The sequence below is a fragment of the Lytechinus pictus genome, chromosome 8 (genome assembly GCF_037042905.1).
Source record: "Lytechinus pictus isolate F3 Inbred chromosome 8, Lp3.0, whole genome shotgun sequence".
Lineage (NCBI taxonomy): Eukaryota > Metazoa > Echinodermata > Echinoidea > Temnopleuroida > Toxopneustidae > Lytechinus > Lytechinus pictus.
The window spans coordinates 8,903,217-8,923,996 of NC_087252.1; the positions used below are offsets into that span (position 1 = coordinate 8,903,217).

The 20,780-nt window shown below is 35.1% G+C and overlaps 1 protein-coding gene across 1 annotated transcript in view; it reads right to left on the reverse strand.

The window, feature by feature from the left end:
- Nucleotides 1-394: 394 nt before the first annotated feature.
- Nucleotides 395-20,780, reverse strand: part of LOC129267260 (ephrin type-B receptor 4b-like) — a 39,664-nt gene continuing 19,278 nt past the window's right edge. The window contains exons 9-19 of the mRNA XM_064103538.1: nucleotides 12,669-12,773; nucleotides 11,734-11,993; nucleotides 10,859-10,945; nucleotides 9,644-9,830; nucleotides 9,110-9,223; nucleotides 8,369-8,559; nucleotides 7,783-7,905; nucleotides 7,028-7,139; nucleotides 4,572-4,668; nucleotides 3,701-3,800; nucleotides 395-3,312 (exon numbers count right to left, since the gene is read on the reverse strand). Coding sequence (XP_063959608.1) covers nucleotides 3,235-3,312; nucleotides 3,701-3,800; nucleotides 4,572-4,668; nucleotides 7,028-7,139; nucleotides 7,783-7,905; nucleotides 8,369-8,559; nucleotides 9,110-9,223; nucleotides 9,644-9,830; nucleotides 10,859-10,945; nucleotides 11,734-11,993; nucleotides 12,669-12,773 — 1,454 coding nt within the window. The 3' untranslated portion in view covers nucleotides 395-3,234. The remainder of the gene's footprint in view (nucleotides 3,313-3,700; nucleotides 3,801-4,571; nucleotides 4,669-7,027; nucleotides 7,140-7,782; nucleotides 7,906-8,368; nucleotides 8,560-9,109; nucleotides 9,224-9,643; nucleotides 9,831-10,858; nucleotides 10,946-11,733; nucleotides 11,994-12,668; nucleotides 12,774-20,780) is intronic.

The window sequence follows — 20,780 nt, forward strand, 5'->3', positions numbered from 1 at the left end:
CAAAATGATATATTTCGCAAGACACATCAACAACTACATAAAAGTAAATAAAAGGTAAAATAATTTGTTAAGTCCGAAAAATTGTTGCATTATCCCAAGGGTTTGTTGATCTCACGACAAAAAAGAACATTAAAAATGGTTCGTTATTTTGATGCCTAGATTGTCCGAAAATAATTTTATTTCAGGTAAAATATAAAATAAAATTATAGGAACCTTACCTTTTAAAATTAAAAATTATAAAAATCTTTTCTTTTTCGATGTAAGGTTTCTATTATTTTCAAACCCTCGTAATATAATGATTCTTATTTCATTTTCACAAGATAAACCGTCGGTTTAACAAGCTTTCGGACTAATGAACCTTCGAAATAATGATATCTGTGGAAATGATTAGGAATGAATTAAAAATTATTTATGTATATCAAAGACACCTCAACATTTACAGTCTAGACAGCAAATAGGTGAAGATACATAACAAACTATCAAAGAAACTAACAATTTGCACTTTATTACTCAAGGTTTTGCTTTTCAGCTGAGTAATCTAGAATACTTTAATAGCATTGCACATCACATTTCTAATGAATATATACATCTTACATTGGTTAGAGTTTGGAAGACATTACTTTGGCCTTTAAGCACCATAATACAAGTAGTTAATTTTTTTTAGATATTTGACATTTTTCACAAAAACTCAAAATTTCGTTTCACAGTCTCCTTCATTCGATCTCCCATTTCATGAAAAGTTGCTATAATATCAAGCTTTGCTGGAATGTAACCTACCATGGCAACAATTATTATTATCATTATTTTTTTGTTCTTCCAATAAAAAGTGATATTCCAGCAAGAGCTGCTAACAAAGCAATTTTGGTGAAATCATCGGCGGTCATCCGAACCGTCGTATCACACATATTACGGTGCAAACCCATTTCAGAGAAAATCGACTTCAAAGTTTATCGTAATTTTCACACTTAGCTCCCCAGCCTCACAACATATTTATTGCTTGAAAAATACATGGCTGGAAAGACCAAGAAAATTGCTTGACTTTGGTATCCTTATTTTTGCACAAAAGTAAGGATCCGAGAAAATATGGCAAAAGAGGTACATGCTTGTAATTTCGGTTTGAGTGAATTTGATTTTCCCTGTACAAAAACGCCATAGGGAAAACGTGATACGACGTTTTGACCGACCGCGATTTCAATGCGCGCGAACAGTCAAAACGTCGTATCGCTCTGATACATTCCACGTTTCCAATGGGATTTGCGCATTTTATTCAAAATTGGTATGGCATCGCCATTAAAATCCTTTCATATCTCAGAAAATATAATAAATTGCTGACTAAAAAATTAGTTGTGAATAGAGTAGGACTTGTACTTTTCTTTTCTGCAAACAATTTCAAAATCGATTTCTTTATTTTTACCAAAATTGACTGATACAACGGTTGGGATGACCGCCGACGAAATGTGGCCCAGAACTAATTTGATTCAATTGGGATGTGTGGCGAAGGGTTCCTCTTTCCTCTCAGAATCTACCCACCTGTACAATATGTGAGCAGCCTACATTCCATAACAGATAACTTCAAATGTCACTGACTTTTAAAAATGCTCAAGGCCCGGCGCACACTACAAGTTTGAGCCTCCCTATAGAAATAAAAGCAAATTCAATTCCAAATCATAAGGATGTCATCATCGGCTGCGACTTGAAACCGATTTGAACACACTTTTACCACAGGGCTTGCGGTTTAAAAACGAAATCGCATTGTATCGGATCGGATCGCAAAATATGCGATGGGCTCTGATTTTAATTAAAACCAATCTTAAAGTGATTGGTTAACATTGGTTTGACTTTAAAAAAATCTGAGCTAGAAGGTCACACTTGTCACCTGTGTCTGTGATATGTTACAAAAATGAAGCCCAGAAAATATTGCGTTCGAAAATAATTATTTAGTTCTTTAAAAATTGAAATATAAAGTGACCGAAAACACCATCTTAATTTCATCCCATACACTTATGTGTACTATTTAGGCGTCTATAAGACGCCTATTTACAAAATCGGGGTTTGCCTTGTAGTTTTAGCTTTTCATTCTCAATAATGGTTGTTTTCAGGGTTTATTAGTTCTAATACATGCACTTGTACACATGTTTCATCTAGGTTTGATAATTTTTTAAATCGGCTGCTCACAAAGTTAAACAATACCTTTAAAGAGGTCCTGGGGCCTGTTGCACAAAAAGTTCAATTTAAACACACACACGCTAATAAACACTAGCGCAAGTCCTTCAAACGCGCTTTCAATTGGTTGTATTTGATTTTGGGAGTGACGTTTGATCGCATTTGGTTCTGCAACTGGCCCCAGCACGAGTTTGCAATAGAGATAATCTGTCACTATCAACTAAATTAACTTTGTCTAATTGTCAAAAAAAAGTATAATAATTACAGGGTAGAATATATCAACCATACTTTTGAAGAATAAATTAGGAGTTGTATTCAGCCTTCAATAATGTAGTGAATATTCATCATGTCCACGGACCATTTTGCAACAGATCTTGTTGATTACATTCCTCACAAAAAACATGATTTTAACATTTTAGAATCACCGGTTCCCAGATAAGAGCATAAAAATCCTGCAGTATGAAAGACAAGTAATGAAAAATCACTGTTTACACATGTGATTACTTCATACATATTTACACTTCATTAAATACATTCATAAGCTGTACAGCTAAAAATAGAAATCAACAATAAAAACATATCTTTGTTTCGTCCACATTTGCACATTAAACATAGAGCATCATAATAACAAAATATACTTTGTAATTATTAATTTGTGACGTAATGCATCTTCGCGGAATGTCATGTTGAAACCTCGTTTACTTCCTCATTCCACTGTGGAAAAGGTGGAAAATATTGCTGCAATGTTATTGAATGACTACGATGACGTTGGTGTCGAAGTCTGAATATCCAATCACAATTATATTCTCAAAAAATCCTAATTGTTATAACAGAGTCTGTAATTACTCGTCCATGTAACTTTCTTTTGTAAAAAAAAACTTTGGAAGATGTGATGTCACAATATCCAATAACAGCTTAGATATCACCCGATTCCAAATTATCGCTTTAAAACACGAATCGTTGCAGTCGATTTTAAGTGCACTTTGGAAAAGGCATGGTGTCCATTTCACGGAAGGAAACTGAATAAACATGGCGATACCCATTGTCAATGAAGATAACAAGAATTATTGTTCATTCGTCCGGTGTAGAGTTTCCATCGTACGTGTATTCATACAGACGTTCATCAAAGTCATCGAGGACAAGATAGTTCTAGGAAAGAAAGAAAAGGTGAAATTGTGATACGATTAAAAATTAATGGGCAAAAATATCTATGTTTACATATAAAACAAACATAATGTGGTAAGAAAAGCGAGTTAAAAACTTTAATCCCTTAAAGAGAATTATAATAACTTCATGTTCATTTTCTGCAGAAGCGATTGATAACAACCGCAATGAGAAAAAAAATAAGAAATTACATACGTATAAAATAATTTGCAAATTGTTTCTTTATTATCTTTAAGACTTATGTCCTTTTTCTGAAATAACAGTCATCATATTAAAAAGTCAAAACTGAAAAAAAGGAGTAAAATATGAAGAGGGAGATGAGGAGAAGAAAAAAAATTAAAAAAAATCAAGTTGCAGAAGCAAAACAACTTACCCCGGACTCAATTAATATTGTTTCTAATCGATTTCTTAATTGGTCGAATGTAGGCCTCAATTTATTTTCCTCTCTCCAGCACTCTAGCATAATAGAGTATCTGCAAAGGGAAAGGATGAAGGAAAGATGGAATCATTTCTCCTTTGTTCGACTATATTTCCTATGACAAATGCTTAAACACAGTTACGTCGCTGTTTGAAATTACTTCATTACCAAAGATTCATACTTTACAAGTTTTTATGTCATTTAACAAAATTAACTTTAGGTTAAGACTTTCAATGTTTACTCCGCCACTGTGGGAAAAGCGCCGCCTACAGTCTCGCTATGCTATGCAGGCGAGGAAAAAGAAATAGGGCCTACTGTAAAGACACTGTATGTAAACCTTCCTGCAGTAGTGAGGTTTTTTCGTATTACGACGCAGAACCGATCCAAGAACACAGTCAATACAATGAAAACTCCCGTCAGATGATATTCAGATGACAAAGAGGGGCTTGGAGGTCTTTGTTGAAAACAAGTGAACCGGAAAAGCAGGTTCGTTCAAAGTTTCGAAGCTGACAAAAAATGTCAAATTTGTCGTTTGCCAGAGTTCAGTTCGAAACCGTCGTTTTGATTCACAAATTTTCGACAACGACTTCTTGGCCACTCTTTGTCATGAAAAGCACTTGACAATATTTTGTATTTGTTTTAAACGGTTTTGCATAGCGGTGCGAATCCCCAACCCCTACCCCCATTGACTAACCAGGAACGTCACTTGCTTAACTCCTTTTTTACCTGTAATTACTCTCCTAAAAATGAACATTTTTTGTTACAAAGGAACGTAGAGGGCGTCAACACCTTGCTGACGCCCTCTACGTTCATTTTCCTTCCTTACATGTCTTCACTGCAATGTTCTGGTCGAGGCATCCTGTAGCCCTTCTGAAGGTCTTTGATCAACTTCTTACTCGGGACTCCAGGATATGGGTAGGATCCTAGTGGGTAAAAAAAAAGGTTTCTTGTCAGACTTAGCTCTTTGTGAAACACTCCACTCTGAGACTCATAAATGAAATTAAACAAGTACACACATAGTTACTAAGGATATTCACAGCATTTCCGTTTATTTGAATGTAGCATAAAATAGTTATGTTAATTAAATGCCTTGCTCACGGGCAATAGATGCCGAGGCAGGGGATTGAATTCAAACCCTAGGCTTACATGTGTCTAGTCGGGCTCCTTAGACCGACCACTCGACCTCGGCACCACTTTATCTAATCTTGATGATTATTTCACTGAATACTCAAAGCATGGAAAATAGGAGAAAATTGAAGAAAAGGAAAGGGATAAGGGTTAAATATATTATTTAATTCAATTTCAGTTCTTTATTTATTCCATTTCCATTCAAAACATAATACAAAGTAATATAAAGTAATACAAATCAGATACAATTTTACAGGCGAGCATTCTTACTTCATTAAAAAACAGTATAATATTGAGCATAAATGTAAATGAGGGGGGGGGTCCACTAAAAAGCAAAGCTTGTAAAGTGTGGATCCCTTGGAGATGAAGAAAATATACAGGAAAGACAAAAAATGATGTAAACATAATTACAGAACAAATGCAAAGCTATTCACACAAAGAGGTCTTCGCTGTGAAGGATATGTTGCGCAATAGACAGAAGCAAAAGCAGAAAGAGAGAGGGAATGACAAGACATAGAAGACAAGACAAAACAAGAGACAGGACAGTGTACAAGACAAGATATTTTTTTAAAGGAGGAAAAGTCAGAATGGGAAAGGGCTGACCACAGACCAGCTTGATCTGGTGAAGTAACAAAAGATGATATAACTGGACAATATAAGATGAAAAAAGATAAAACAATTACAATGAAAAATGTAAGGATGATAATCAAGATTATAAAGTGTTAGTATCGTTGCGAAGAATTATAGGAATGAAGGGTAAGTTTGAGTTTACGTTTGAATGAATTTAAAGAGACACTGTCTTTAACATTATTAGATGGGGAGTTGCAGAATTAAGAACCGTTGAATAGGAATGTATTTTTGGCCAGTAAAGTTCTGTCAAGTATTTCCTGTATATTCTGCCAAATTATATCACAAAGTTGGATTTTTGTAGTAAAAATGTTGAAATCTTTGCTCGCTTGATCGCAACGTCTTATTAATTTTACGCGATACGCCTTACTGAGCCCACTCAAAAAATTTGTCTCACTACGCCACTGACTCAATGTAAAGAATTTTTTTTTTCATTATTCTGTCACTGATGATAAGTTATATGATAACCTAGATTTTCTAGGATCACCACTATCTTAAAAGACAAGTCCACCCCAACAAAAAGTTGATTTTAATAAAAAGAGAACAATCCCAGAAGCATAACACTGAGTATTTCATAAAAATCGAATGTAAAATAAGAAAGTTATGACATTTAAAATTTAGTTTAATTTCACAAAACAGTTATATGCACATCCTGATCAGTATGCAATGAAGAAACTGATGGTTTCATCCACTCACTATTTCTTTTGAATTTTATTATATGAAATATTCTAGTTTTCTCCCTCATCATCAAGTGAAGCAACGATTAATTCCTCTCTGAAAATGTGGAATTAGTTTTGTTTAATATTATGCGATTCAGTCAAGTTGGTCCTTATTGCTAAATCTATTTAAAAAAATGAAATATTTTATAATTCGAAAAAAACAAAAACAAAAGTAAATGTGATGGAAATCATCGACTGACTCATTTACGTGTCACTGAGTTTTGCATAACAATATTGATTGAAAAATATGCAAAACTTTAAAATGCCCAAAAACTTTAAAATGCCCTAACTTTTATATTCTACGTCCGAATTTGATGAAATTTCCAGCCTTATGCTAGTTACATGTTTCTCTATTTATTCAAATCAACATATATTTTGAGGGTGAACTTGACCTTTAAGAGATCTGCACCGGCTTCCAGTTTGCAAACGAGTATCTTTCACGGTTATGCTAATTGTTTTCAAACTTAAACCATAGAGCTATTAACAGAAAGGGGTAATTTCCAAACATTTCCCTTTTATAACTTTGTTTTTCACGCATTCCAGGAGTTCGTACAGAGCAGAATAAAAAAATGCATATGGTTTTTGCCATATATAAGTAGGTATTATATTGTGACTATTACAATTATTATTATCCTTATCATTATTGTAATTATCATCATGGTCGTCATGGTCATCATCATCATTATTATTGTTTTTATCATCATCGTCATTATTATTGTTATTATTGTTTCTATTAGTATTATTGTTGTTGTTGTTATCGTTATTATAACTGTTCAGTTTTGTCATACGAGGCCTCGGTGACACTCACCTATTGTGACTATTTCCCACATAAGAACACCGAACGACCAGACGTCACTCTGAATGGTATACACGTTATCAAGAAGAGATTCCAATGCCATCCAACGAATAGGAACTCGACCCTGAAACATTAAACAAATCAATAAAAAATAAACAATAAAACGGCATCAATAAACTGGTTGGTGTTTTAGTTCGACTGTCCGAAATTATGAGGATCTTAATAGTACTCAGGTTAAACAAGTGGATATAGAAAGCTTTATTTATTTATTTCGTTTTGTTTACCCAGGGTAACCCCATCAGTGGACTAAGCACTGTTTTTCTTGGGGGCCCTGCATACAAGTAACAAATACATATATTAACAAGTACATACAATGAAAAGGTATTAAACAAGGAAGAAAATATGTTCAAAGAGACAAGCAACCTGCAGGACATACACACAGACATACTGAAATACATGTGTGTATGTAGAACAAAGATTTAAAGATTCAGATTCAGATTCAGATTTTTTTCCAACAGAAATAACATAAATATTGATACAAATCATTTTCATACATTGTAACAAATATTTGCGATACAAATCATTGTCATTATAATCATAGTAAAAAACATCCATGATAATTAACATATGAAGATATATACAAAATGTGGTGCATTTCGTAGACAAATTATAATATATAATTCAAATAGAAAAAAAGGTATCTGTGGTAAAGGTAAAGAGCAATTAATAAATATTGAATACTAAAGAACAGAATATTTTTTTCCTACCTGTGTTTTTCTTTGGTAGACACCGCCATTCATGACGTCACGTGCTAACCCGAAATCTGAAAGTTTACAAACGCCATCACGAGACAGTAAAATATTTCGTGCAGCCAGATCTCTGTGGATACACTGGAAGGTAAAAAGAACAAATAATAACCTGATGAGTGATAACAGAGAAAAACATTGTAACAAATATTGATGAAATTATTTATACTAATCATATTATTTAGGCACTGATCATTGGAATTGTGAAACGGTCTCAAAGGGATTAATTTCTAATCTCCTCGTTAATGAGCGCAAATCCAACGATTATTTAAGTAAGGGAACCGCAATTTTTGTTTTCTTTATCGTTCAAAGATTGCAACATTTATCATTTTGTTTTCATATTTCACAGCTTTTGATTTTTTTATAAAAACATACTGGGACATTATGTGCAGAATTATTGTTTATGATGTATGATCATTATTTTGTGTATGTTATTTTTGCATTCCGTTTAAGGAATATTTCCTTAAAATAACATTATCGTAGGTTTTTTTTTACCCCAAAATTGTAAAAATATACTCAAATAAAACGAAATGTATAGTATATTTACCATCATCGAGGCGAGATATGCCATGCCATTGGCAATCTCGTATGCATATCTTATAAGATCTGTAGGGGAGAGCGTAGTGCGCATGCTCGTTCTGTGCATCTCGAAATCTTCGACTCGTTGTCTGCTACTGCGCAGGTGCGAAAGTAGGTTGCCGTTTGGCAGGTATTCCATGATTATTAAAGGTGATTCATCTAAATAGGGAAAAAGACAAATCAATTTAGGGAAAAAAATAAATTATCGTAGAAAAAAAAATGTTTTAAAAGTTTATTGTAACTAGAAGATGAAACAAGAGTGATTTTTGAGTTTTTTTTTCTTTTTGGGAGGATTTTTTTTTTTTTTTTTTGGCATACGTTCTTCAGTCTAAATAATTTCAAAGTATTACGCAAAACTTAATCGGCATGAAACCCAAACCCGATATCTCTTTAACTCTTTAACAGAAGATACAGTCAGAAATCGCATAATATAGCCATTGTCCCATTGACTTATCGCACATAAGCAATATAATGATTAAATGATTTCCTTACGTTCTTGTCCTGGATTGGGGCACAAATATTAACATATATGATTCATCACAATATGCATATAGTTAATGATATTAGGAATATTACTGAGACCCATATTGTGTCACAATTGATCCTCTGGTTGATATTAACAGATGACTGCATTTCTTATGTTCAATCAATCGTACAAAACACATGTCCAATCAATCGCCTAGCGTTAACAGGTTCCAGGGTAACTCACATCCATCTTTAGTACAGCATCCAAAGAGTGTGACGATGTTGGGATGAGGTTTGAGGAGTTTCATGACCGATAGTTCTTTCAGTAAATCTTGATGATCCAATCCGGTTGCATCCTCTGTAAAGAAGGGGAACAAAACAGAAATGCTGATTGAAACGAGGGCGTCGTCGCAGGAGGCAGGGAGCATCCTCACCCTACCTACTCTTATGTTTTTTGGTTAGTACTGAAGAAAGAAGATTAGAGAAATCTGAAGAGAAAAAAAGAAAATAGAGTGTAAAAACATGAGGCCTGGAACAGTTGTCTAACTCTATAATATACCCATATATTAATCATAGAAAGTGACGTCATCTTCAGGCTCGTCTAGCCCCCTATCAAACATAGCATTTTTTTTTTTACTATTTCGAAACTACAGTAGACCTCGTGAAATAGGAAGAATGGTGTTATACCAGCAGTGATGAAATTTAGGCATAATGACCATAAAAGTCCTTTCGCTATTCTTATTTCGCACCAATGCATTCAAGTGTAGAACTACCATACCTTTCAGCATTTTGATGGCGACGACTGTCTTGCAAGCAGGCTTTATGATCCCTTCCGCGTCCCCTCTGACAACCTTCCCGAAAGAACCAGTCCCGACTACCGCTCCGATCACCAGTCGTTCCCGGGGAAATTCAAACTCCTTGCCCATGGAGCTCATAGATCCCGAATGGACTCCAGGATCGTAATGCTAAGGAACAAGAACGATTATCTATCATATTCTCTGGATCAAGATAAAGACATCATTGTCCATCTCGTTGTCCAAAATTCAGATGCCCCTATTGCGCAAAAAATTGTAATATGTAATACCTTGAAATGAGATAAACAGACTTCTATATCTTCAGTAGATTACATACAGGATTATCTATTTGTTCATCATCATCATCACCACCGCCACCACCACCACCATCATCATCATCATTACCATCGACTGCCACCATCATTATTATCATCATCCTTTCCACTATCTGATTGTCTAAGGCAATTAGACCACGATTTGAAATGCCAAAGAAACATACGGTAGTAATGATTATCTATCACATTTTCTGGATCAAGATAGATACATAATTGATGCAAAATTAGATTTAAGACAATTCCAAACTTAGAAGCCAATTGTATGATATCGAAATTTTAGGCCGTACTTTCAAATCACACATTACAACTTTTACCTTTTCTGTAGATAACAAGTTTTATCTTTATTAGTCATCAATATCATAATTATCATCAACATAATCTTCATCATCAGCATCATCTTTACTATCATAAATTATCAATCATAACTACCATCGCCATCATCGACATAGTCATCGTAGTCATCGTCATCATCTTCTTCTTCATCAGCATCGTCATCACTATCATCGATCATAACTGTCATCGCCATCATCGACATCATAGTCATCAGCATCACCATCATCATCATCATCATCATGGTCGCTCTTTATCACCATCACCAACAGCACATCATTAGTATAATCGCTATCCTTCTCAACATCAGCATGGATCCTATAACACCATCACCGCCATAATTACACCCATTTACGGCATGGCCATTATCGTTATCATTAGCGTCAGCATTGTCTGATGTATCATGCCACAGTCACATCCATAAAAACCGACTCCAAACCAATCTCATACGTCATTCAAACAAATATACCACATAGCGATAGCTCTGATGGGCCTGATATCGGTTTCTGGGTGTGACTGATACGTTAGACTTACATTCACTACACTGACTGGGCGCATCTGGATCGATGAAGACTCGCTGTAGATGGATCCACTAAAACGATATAGCTCCTCCTCCATCTCCTTCAATGGGAACAGAACAAGAAAATCAAACGTGAAAAAAAAACATTAGCAGAAAGGGGTCTTTTTACAATGCCTAATAATAACATAATTTGTCATGTTGGTATAGTTTCTCGGAAATAACGGCCTTTGATATATGAAGGGAAAGAGCCCCCACCCGATTCATGTCATCTCCTCCAGGACAAGGTAATAAACGTGAGAATTATAAATGGGCTCAAACACATTGCCTCGTAATGTTATTTTACTTTGTATACTTTGCTTCTCCGAAATGCAAGGTAACAATTCCATGATTATTTGTCTTTCTATATAGGCCTACTATAATAATATCTTGCACACATGCATTTGTATATCAACAGACATGAATCGTATGGCTTCATGAAAAACAGGATGTACTTGTATTCAAAATGTCTGATTGCGAGGGATGTTTGCAAAGGAAATAAATTTCATTACTAGTTATATTATACACATTACTTTCTTTTCAATTTTTCTAATATTATCATGATTGTCATCACCGTTTACAATTACCATCACGATATTAACAACATTATCATAAGTTTCATCCACTTATTACACTTCTATTGCAATTAGTGTTATCATCATCATCGTCATTAGTGTCATTATCTTTATCGTAAACAGCATCATCATCATCATTTGGTCCAACACCAGCGCCATCATCAAGGTCCTCTTCCTCCTCCACACATTAGTAGCTCCATGTTTGTACGATTCAAAGCGGTCGGTCATCAAGGTCTTTGACCTTTGTAATAGGTCCATGGGTCGGTCAAGATACTTACGTCCGGTGGATTTCGCTGACGCCGTTTCTGCCATTTCAACAGTGGCATCGATGAAGCGAAGAAGATCAGCAAACCGCCCAGGAACATTGCTAGGATGGCGCCTACGATGATGGGGAATGGGGACATCCCCTTCTTCGTTTTCTTCCCTCCCTCTGGTAAGGTGGGCAGGGGTGTCGAAGGGTCGAACCGTCCCGGGTTTCTCGCCCGGACTTCCGGATCCACATTGCGTGTTGCAGGGAGATTTACTCCTGAGGTGCTAGCTAAAAGTCGTTAGAGGGGGGTGGGGTCGTTTTAAACAAAAAAGGGAATTAGATATACAGGTTCATGACAATTTCTAAACAACGAATAAATAATACACTTATAAATATTGTCTAAATATGCCTGCAGATCTTCCTTTTTGCTATATACAGTACAAAAGCTGAAATGGAAGCCAAATACTACGCAAACGAGATGACATGATTACAATGATTACTACACTTCTTTCTTTTTAATGTTTGTCAATAGAAATAGAAATATAAATATTTTTGTGTAAGGTTGTATAATGATCAAAACCGAAATGAAAACGGATTATATGGTAATGAGGCAAAAAATGGGAGGCTGTGGTTTTTGGTAATATAAACATGATTTTACCAAATAAAATGCTAAAAGAAACAAATAACGAATGATTTGTTTTTCCACCGATATATTACTACGTTTAAAGGATAATGATTATAAACAGTTCCTTATCAAACGATACGTTAACATTCCTTTCTGCAAAAATAAAATTTAAAAAAATCTAAACAAATTTGATCTTAAATAGATTGCGCTTTAACTTTTGTTATGATTACGAACGGGAAGAATTGTGTATCATGATACCTGTTATCCACATTGAAAACAAAATCAACCAGTAATTGAAATATTAATTTGTTGTAACTGAAATATACAAATATGTGTACCAGGCATCGGGTATGAAGCGGGAGCTAGAGGTGACGTCATGATTGATCGTGTAGGCCCGGCCGTTCGAAACGATGTAGGTTCAACGGGAACCTGTTGATCAGACGCTGCAGAAAGATTAATGAATACCAGCAATAAACCAACTTTACTCAAAAAAATAAATAAATAAACAGCTAAAGTATAATATTCCGAATACTTTATGTTTTACCCGTCATTCCCTTATTTATAGCCTACTAGGTCTGTATAATTTATTTACATACTTATGTAGATGTATTAAGTTTTTAATTCCACTTTTTTTCCTTTGAACAACATATGATATCAACCAGTTCAATTTTGAATGGCTTCGACGCTTTTCTACTTGAATTAAACTTGAAGTTGACGACGATTTGTTCCGAGCTTTCGGAATCAAGTTTTTCTACTCATATATTTGCAATGATAAACATAACAACATAAACCTTTGAGAAAAAAATATATAGCAAAATGGGCAAATAAAAATAAATGGATCGTGACTATAGAAATAAACTGAAGCATAATCCATTCTTTTAAATAATGGCAATGGAATAAAGTGAGTAGAAAACATGAATGAGAAGTCGATCTACGCTAGAAATAATTACTAAGTTAGGGCATCCCTTAGATATGATTACTGAAACTTGTCAAAATTGAAATGGAGATAGAATATGCATTTAATAAATCGAAGAAACAAAGGAAAGAAAAATCAAAGAGAAACAAGAATCAGAATGAGTAGAAGATTGAAAAAGAAATATACATTCAACTAGTCAGTCCTCTAACGTGTGATTTTCGATGATGCTTGAAATAGTTAAATAAATTAGATAATGTATGCGTTACACTTTAACACCATCGAAACCTATTACAAACTGATCAAAGCTGCTGCGTTAATGCGATTGTAATTTGTTCCACCGGTGTCGTTAGCGTTACTGTGGCATCCCAAGTAAGAACCCCCACCAAAAAAAAAATAATAATAATAATAATAAAATAAAATAAATATAAATATTCAAAAAAAAAAAAAAAATTGTTGGCATATTGTACATGATCAGTGGAGATATCAGGATCTTTTTTTGGGGGGGGGTGGAGGGCGACCTATATTAAAAAAAGTAATGCCAAACGACCTGTATGCTTCTTTTGCGCATTTCGTTTCCTTCTCTTCCATTTTCTCCGGCTTTTATTTCACTGTTTTCCCTTTTCTTTTTTCCCACTTCTTCACGACTTGAAAAAAAAATTGGGAAGCTGCCCCCTGCCCCCCCTACCAGTAGCGTAACCGCTATTATTTAATGTAGTTTACGTTATTAAGAACATTTTATAAGTTGTATTTTAATCTTGTAGACTAACATGTATTGTTCTGACAGAAATGTAACTGACTCCTGCTGAAGGCACCTGAAGAAAAGCATTAAAAAAAAACAAGGCAAAAGCAATTTTGAGTCTCGCCCACTTATGAAAATAACCAGAAATATCGTGATTTGCGAGGGCACGCAACAGAATTGTATCGAAATTTCATTGTGAAATGACTGGGATGGAATAACACTTGTCATAAGAGCCTTGCACGTAAACTTTAATGTTGACCTGAAAATGACCTTTAACCTAACCATGTGACCTCCGACTGCAGCATAACATGCAGGTCGCCTAAGTAGATCTACCATCCAAGTTTTGTTGAAAAGTGACTGACGGTTGCGGAGCTAGGTGTCATAAAAGAGTCTTGCATGTAAACTTTAACGTTGACCTGAAAATGACCTTTAACCTAACCATGTGACCTCCGACTGCAGCATAACATGCAGGTCCCCCCAAGTCCATCTACCATCCAAGTTTGGTTGAAAAGTTACTAACGGTTGCGGAGTTATGTGTCATAGGAGAGTCTTGCATGTAAACTTTAACGTTGACCTGAAAATGACATTTGACCTTACCATGTGACCTCGGACAGCAGCCTAACATGCAGGTCCCCAAGTCCATCTACCATACAAGTTTGGTTGAAAAGTGACTTATGGTTGCGGAGTTAGGTGTCATAAGAGAGTCTTGCATGTAAACTATAACGTTGACCTGAAAAGGACCTTTGACATTACCATGTGACCTCAAACTGCAGCATAATATGCACGTCTCCCAAGTCCATCTACCATCAAAGTTTGGTTGAAAAGTGACTTACGGTTGCGGAGTTATGTGTTATAGGAGAGTCTTGCATGTAAACTTTAACGTTGACCTGAAAATGACCTTTGACCTTACCATGTGACATCCGACTACAGCATAAGATGCAGGTCCCCCAAGTCCAGTTAGGTGTCATAAGAGAGTCTTGCATGTAAACTTTAACGTTGACCTAAAAATGACCTTCTACCTTATTATGTGACCTCCGACTGCAGCATAACATGCAGGTCCCCAAGTCCATGGCATCTACCATCCAAGTTTGGTTGAAAAGCGACTTACGGTTGCGGAGTTAGGTGTCATAATAGAGTCTTGCATGTAAACTTTAACGTTGACCTGAAAATGACCTTTGACCTTACCATGTGACATCCGACTACAGCATAAGATGCAGGTCCCCCAAGTCCAGTTAGGTGTCATAAGAGAGTCTTGCATGTAAACTTTAACGTTGACCTAAAAATGACCTTCTACCTTATTATGTGACCTCCGACTGCAGCATAACATGCAGGTCCCCAAGTCCATGGCATCTACCATCCAAGTTTGGTTGAAAAGCGACTTACGGTTGCGGAGTTAGGTGTCATAATAGAGTCTTGCATGTAAACTTTAACGTTGACCTGAAAATGACCTTTGACCTTACCATGTGACATCCGACTACAGCATAAGATGCAGGTCCCCCAAGTCCAGTTAGGTGTCATAAGAGAGTCTTGCATGTAAACTTTAACGTTGACCTAAAAATGACCTTCTACCTTATTATGTGACCTCCGACTGCAGCATAACATGCAGGTCCCCAAGTCCATGGCATCTACCATCCAAGTTTGGTTGAAAAGCGACTTACGGTTGCGGAGTTAGGTGTCATAATAGAGTCTTGCATGTAAACTATAATGTTGACCTGAAAATGACATTTGACCTTAACATGTAACATCCGAATGCAGCATAACATGCAGGTCCCCCAAGTCCATCTACCATCCAAGTTTGGTTGAAAAGTGACTTACGGTTGTGGAGTTATGTGTCATTACGTTAGTGACGGACGGACGACATTGGGATCCCTAAGTCTCGCCTTCACCTCTGGTGGGCGAGACGAAAAACGAACAGAAGAGAAGAGAACAAACCAGTTTCATTAATTAACGAAATTAATACAGATCAGCAGAACAACAAAACGACGAAAACATTCACACTGCAAGAGGAGAAGTAGCCTGGTCACAGCAATATTGTGAAATGTGTGAGAGAAAATTCGAAAAAATTTATGGGATTTGTTAGTAAAAACATTTAATAGCGCATGCATGCTAACGAATATAGCCTAGATGGGGCCTACTGGTACAGAAATAAAACCGGTCTTATGAAATAAGACGGGGATATGATTAACAAACAGGTTTGAGAACGTGGAAAGACAATTAAAGGGATGGTACGGGCTGAAAATGTTTATATCTTAATAAATAGAGTAAAATTCACAAAGCAAAATGCAGAGAATTTCATCAAACTCGGATGACAAATAACTAATTTATTGATTTTTTAGTGAAAACAGTTATATGCACATCGTCATGAATATTCATTAGACATGTTAGATGGGCCGATGATGTCACATCACCCTTTTTTTCTTATGTTATTACATGAAATCATAAATGTATCATTTTTCATACATGTGTAAATGATGTGTCTTCGTTTTGATGAAATAAGTTGCGGCAATAAATAACTAATGCACTTAATTAGTTGTCAATCCAATTGTTTTAGTTCTTGGTAAAAAACGTTTGAATAAGCCTAATTTCATATAATACAATACAAAAAAACAAGTGGGATATGACATCAATGAATATTCATGACGACATGTCTAGAACTGTTTCACCGGAATAATTCAAATCTTAAAAATTCTATAACTTCTTTATTTGAAGAGCTCACTTGCAAAAGGGATTAGGTCAATTTTTCATCAAATTTGATTTTTATGTCTCAATGCATAGATTTAAGTAGCTCTATAAGATGATACCAAAGAAAAGTTGAAATTTCTATTAAAAAGTGAACTAAAATGGCAAATAAAAATCACTTTTTTTTTCAAAAGGGGTTAGGTCCATATCAGTTTAAGTTGCAAAAGGGGTTAGGTCCACACAGATTTTTTTTGGAAAAGAATATATCAAAAAATATGAAAACAGGTAAATTTCTTTTATACCCAATTTTATGTTCTCATGGTAGGGTATCATGAAAATCCAGTTTCGCATAAGAATATTGCAATATGGGAGAAATAGAAAAATGATTTTCTTGGAGTGGACCTAACCCCTTTTGCAACTAAACTCTTCTGAATAACTCATTGGTCAAAAGGGGTTAGGGCCATTTTTCATAAATGTTATTGTTTTCTGTCTCTAAACCTCTAAATTTTTAGTCACTCTGATGATACCAAAGAAAATTTGAAATTCAAATGAAAACGTGAATGAAAGTGGCAAAGAAAAATCACGTTTTTAATCAAAAGAGATTGGATCCATTTCAGTTTACTTGCAAAAGGGGTTAGGTGCACGATGATAATTTATTTTTAATATATAGAAAAAAATTGAAGACAGGCAGATTTCTTTTATACCCAATTATATGTTCACATGATAGGGTAGTACACCATGACAATTTAGTTTGTCATAAGAATATTGCAATAAGTGAGAATAAAAAACATGGTTTTTCTCGGAATGGTCCAAAGTGGACCTTACCACTTTTGCAACTAAACTCTTCATTTCTTATCCGATTTTGATCAAAATTTCAGCATTTTGCTTTGTAAATTTCACTCTATTTATTGAAAAAAAAATATCTTCAGCCTGGACCATTCCTTTAAGTATGCAAGCCATACCAACTAACGCGCAATGTAATCCTTTTTAGAGCAATAATATGTTGTACGAATGATGATTTCAAGAAAGTAAACAAAAAAAAAAACGTCCGCCAAATAATAATACATAATTTTTCGTGTTGGAGCGCATCGAAAAAGTTGGCAATGTTGAATGACATACGACACACAGAATACTCTGAAATAAAATACTTTTGAGCGGCTTTGAAAAAAAAACATAAAATGCTCAATATCTCAAGATGTGCAAAAATGTAGATATTTCGTTTTTTCCGTCGGGAGACATTGTCTGATAGCATTTTATGCCCTTTAAATCATGTGTTTGCGTTGCATATTTCAAATATTTTCATGGGGGTATCGCCCCCCCCCCCCCTCCGTCGTACCCCGGATAGACCGGATAGCCTCATCTAGGAACCGGATCCCTTTTATAAAGACTTGTTACAATTAAAAATGTAATATATTTATTTTTAAAAATTGATTTCAGCCAATCAGATTGAAGGATTTCAGTAGCTTATAACTGTTATTGAAAAGTTGTTGTTATAACAAGTTTCATAAAACGGACCTCTGATATAATAAAGGCTATCAATATATTACGATAGCAACTATGTGCCTTTCCGGAATTCGTTGAAAGAAGGTAATAAACATTTCTATATTCTTTTACGATAAGGCGATACGCATACTACGAAATATTGAGTCAATGCTGTCTAAAGAGACATTTTTTTAACTTCTGATAAATCCCTTCTCTGATAATACGAAGCAATATTTTCTGTCCAATAGTGATATCATACTCCAGTAGAACAAGTTGACAAAAGAAATGTCTTTGATAAATCTTTAGTTTTTATAATTTTATCAAACTTTTTTTCTTTGGGGTGGAGTGATTGATTATTTGATAATATATAATAATTTTACACACATTAACAAATAATGTATATCGACAAGTGGAGCGCCCCTTGCAGTCTCGCATGCATTTTGCCATTTGATATGGCAGCAGTGCTGAATTTAAAATACAACTATTGAAAATTTATTTTTTAAACAAAATTCATATGATATTAAAATACGTTCATTGACCCAAATGACCTTTGACCTTGACCACGTGACCCGAATCTCATGCAGGATGTTCAATGATGCATGAATACTCATATGTCTAAGTTTTATAAACTCGATCTTTTAACTGTCAAAGTTATGATGGCAATTTGGCAAATTCCTCTGGCCAAAGTTCGTTGAACCAAGATGACCTTTGACCTCGGTTATGTGACTTGAAACTAAAACAGAATGTTCAATGTTAAACCATCACCCTAATGTCTACGTTTCATTAGCTAGATCCGCAAACTGGATGTTTACTATTATACCATTACCCTGTCCAAATTTCATGAACTAAATCAATAAACTTTTAAAGTTATGATGACTTTTCAAACACTTAACCTTGGTTAAGATTTCGATGTTGATTCCCCCAACATGGTCAAAGTTCACTGACCCTAAATGACATTTGACCTTGGTCATGTGACCTGAAACTCCAGTAGGATGCTCGGTGATACTTGATTACTCTTATGACAAAGTTCATCAACTGGGTCCATATACTCCTTAAGTTATCATGGCATTTTAAAAAACTAAACCTTGGTAATAACATTTCAATGTTGACGACGCCGCCGCCGCCGTCAGAAAAGTGGCGCCTGTAGTCTCGCTCTGCTATGCAGGCAACACAAACATGAAACATATGGAACGCCTTTGGCAGTCTCGCCTAGATTACGCGATTCGATATAGCATCAGTGCTGACTTTGAAATCAGCTATTAGATAATCATTCACAAAATAAAACACTCATATGATAATAAAATACTGACCGAAATATTGACCGAACATGACCTTTGACCATGAACACGTGAACTAAGGCATTTGCAAAAACAATCATTCATACTTGTCATGATGACGATTCCACAAATATCCCCCAACATGGTCAAAGTTCGTTGACCCTAAGTGGCCTTTGACCATTGTCATGTGACCTGAAACTCAGGCAGTATCTCCAGTGATACACTATCAACCATATGCCCAAGTTCATGAACAAGGTCAATATACTTTAGAAGTTATGACGACATTTAAAAAACTTAACCTTGGTTAAGATTTCGATATTTATTCCCCCAACATGGTCTAAGTTTAGTGATCCTTTGACCTTTGACCATGGTCATGTGACCTGAAACTCAGGCAGAATGGTTAGTAATACTTGATTAACTTAATGTCCAAGTTTTATGAACTAGGTTTATATACTTTTTAAGTTATGATTACATTTCAAAAAATTAACCTTGTTTAAGATTTCAATGTTGACGACGCCGCCGTCGCCGTCGGAAAAGCGGCGCCTATAATCTCGCTCTGCTTTGCAGGCTTGACAAAATTTGTGTCATATCTTAAAGACGCGACATCATAAAGACAGACGCGACATTTGTGCTGCACTCAACCCAGGTGAGGTAAATGGGTACCGGTAGGAAGTAATTCCTTAAGAAGGTGTGTGCGCTCTGAACGCCTAGCTTAGCCGGGTAATATAGGAGCGCCTTGAGCACCTAACAAGGATTTTACCAATATGTGCGCAATATAAATACCCTATATTATTATTATCATAAAAGAAAGGAATTTGATATTTGTCATATCACTCATTGATGCTGTTTATAATTATTGAAACATATTGTATCAGGTTTTTTTCTGCAATGCAATGAAAATGACTATACTTCTACTCAAATAAAAATGGCAGCTCCAAATCAAATGAATGAATGAGTATGACAACAGGAGAAGCGAGTAACAATTTTGATGAAATATGACGTAATTTACTAGTGAACAGAACATCGGATCGATAGGTAATACATTAGTCGATATATTTTCAGTAAAATAACGATAATTGAAATATATGTCAAGAAAATTATATTTTATTTAAATCGTGCTATCTGAGTCAAGAAATATGATTCGATTGAAAATGACGAAAAATTAAATATTTCGACAGAATATCGGATTTCCGTGAAGTAACAAGAATCCGGCAAACCACCAAAGTGTTAGGTTGAAATACTATTTTGTAAGAAATTTTCATGAAAATTGGTAAAATCCGAGAACCATGCGTTTTGATAGGCCTAATATGTTTCGTTTACTTGGGTGTCGTATTGCTAATACATTTAATCATCATAA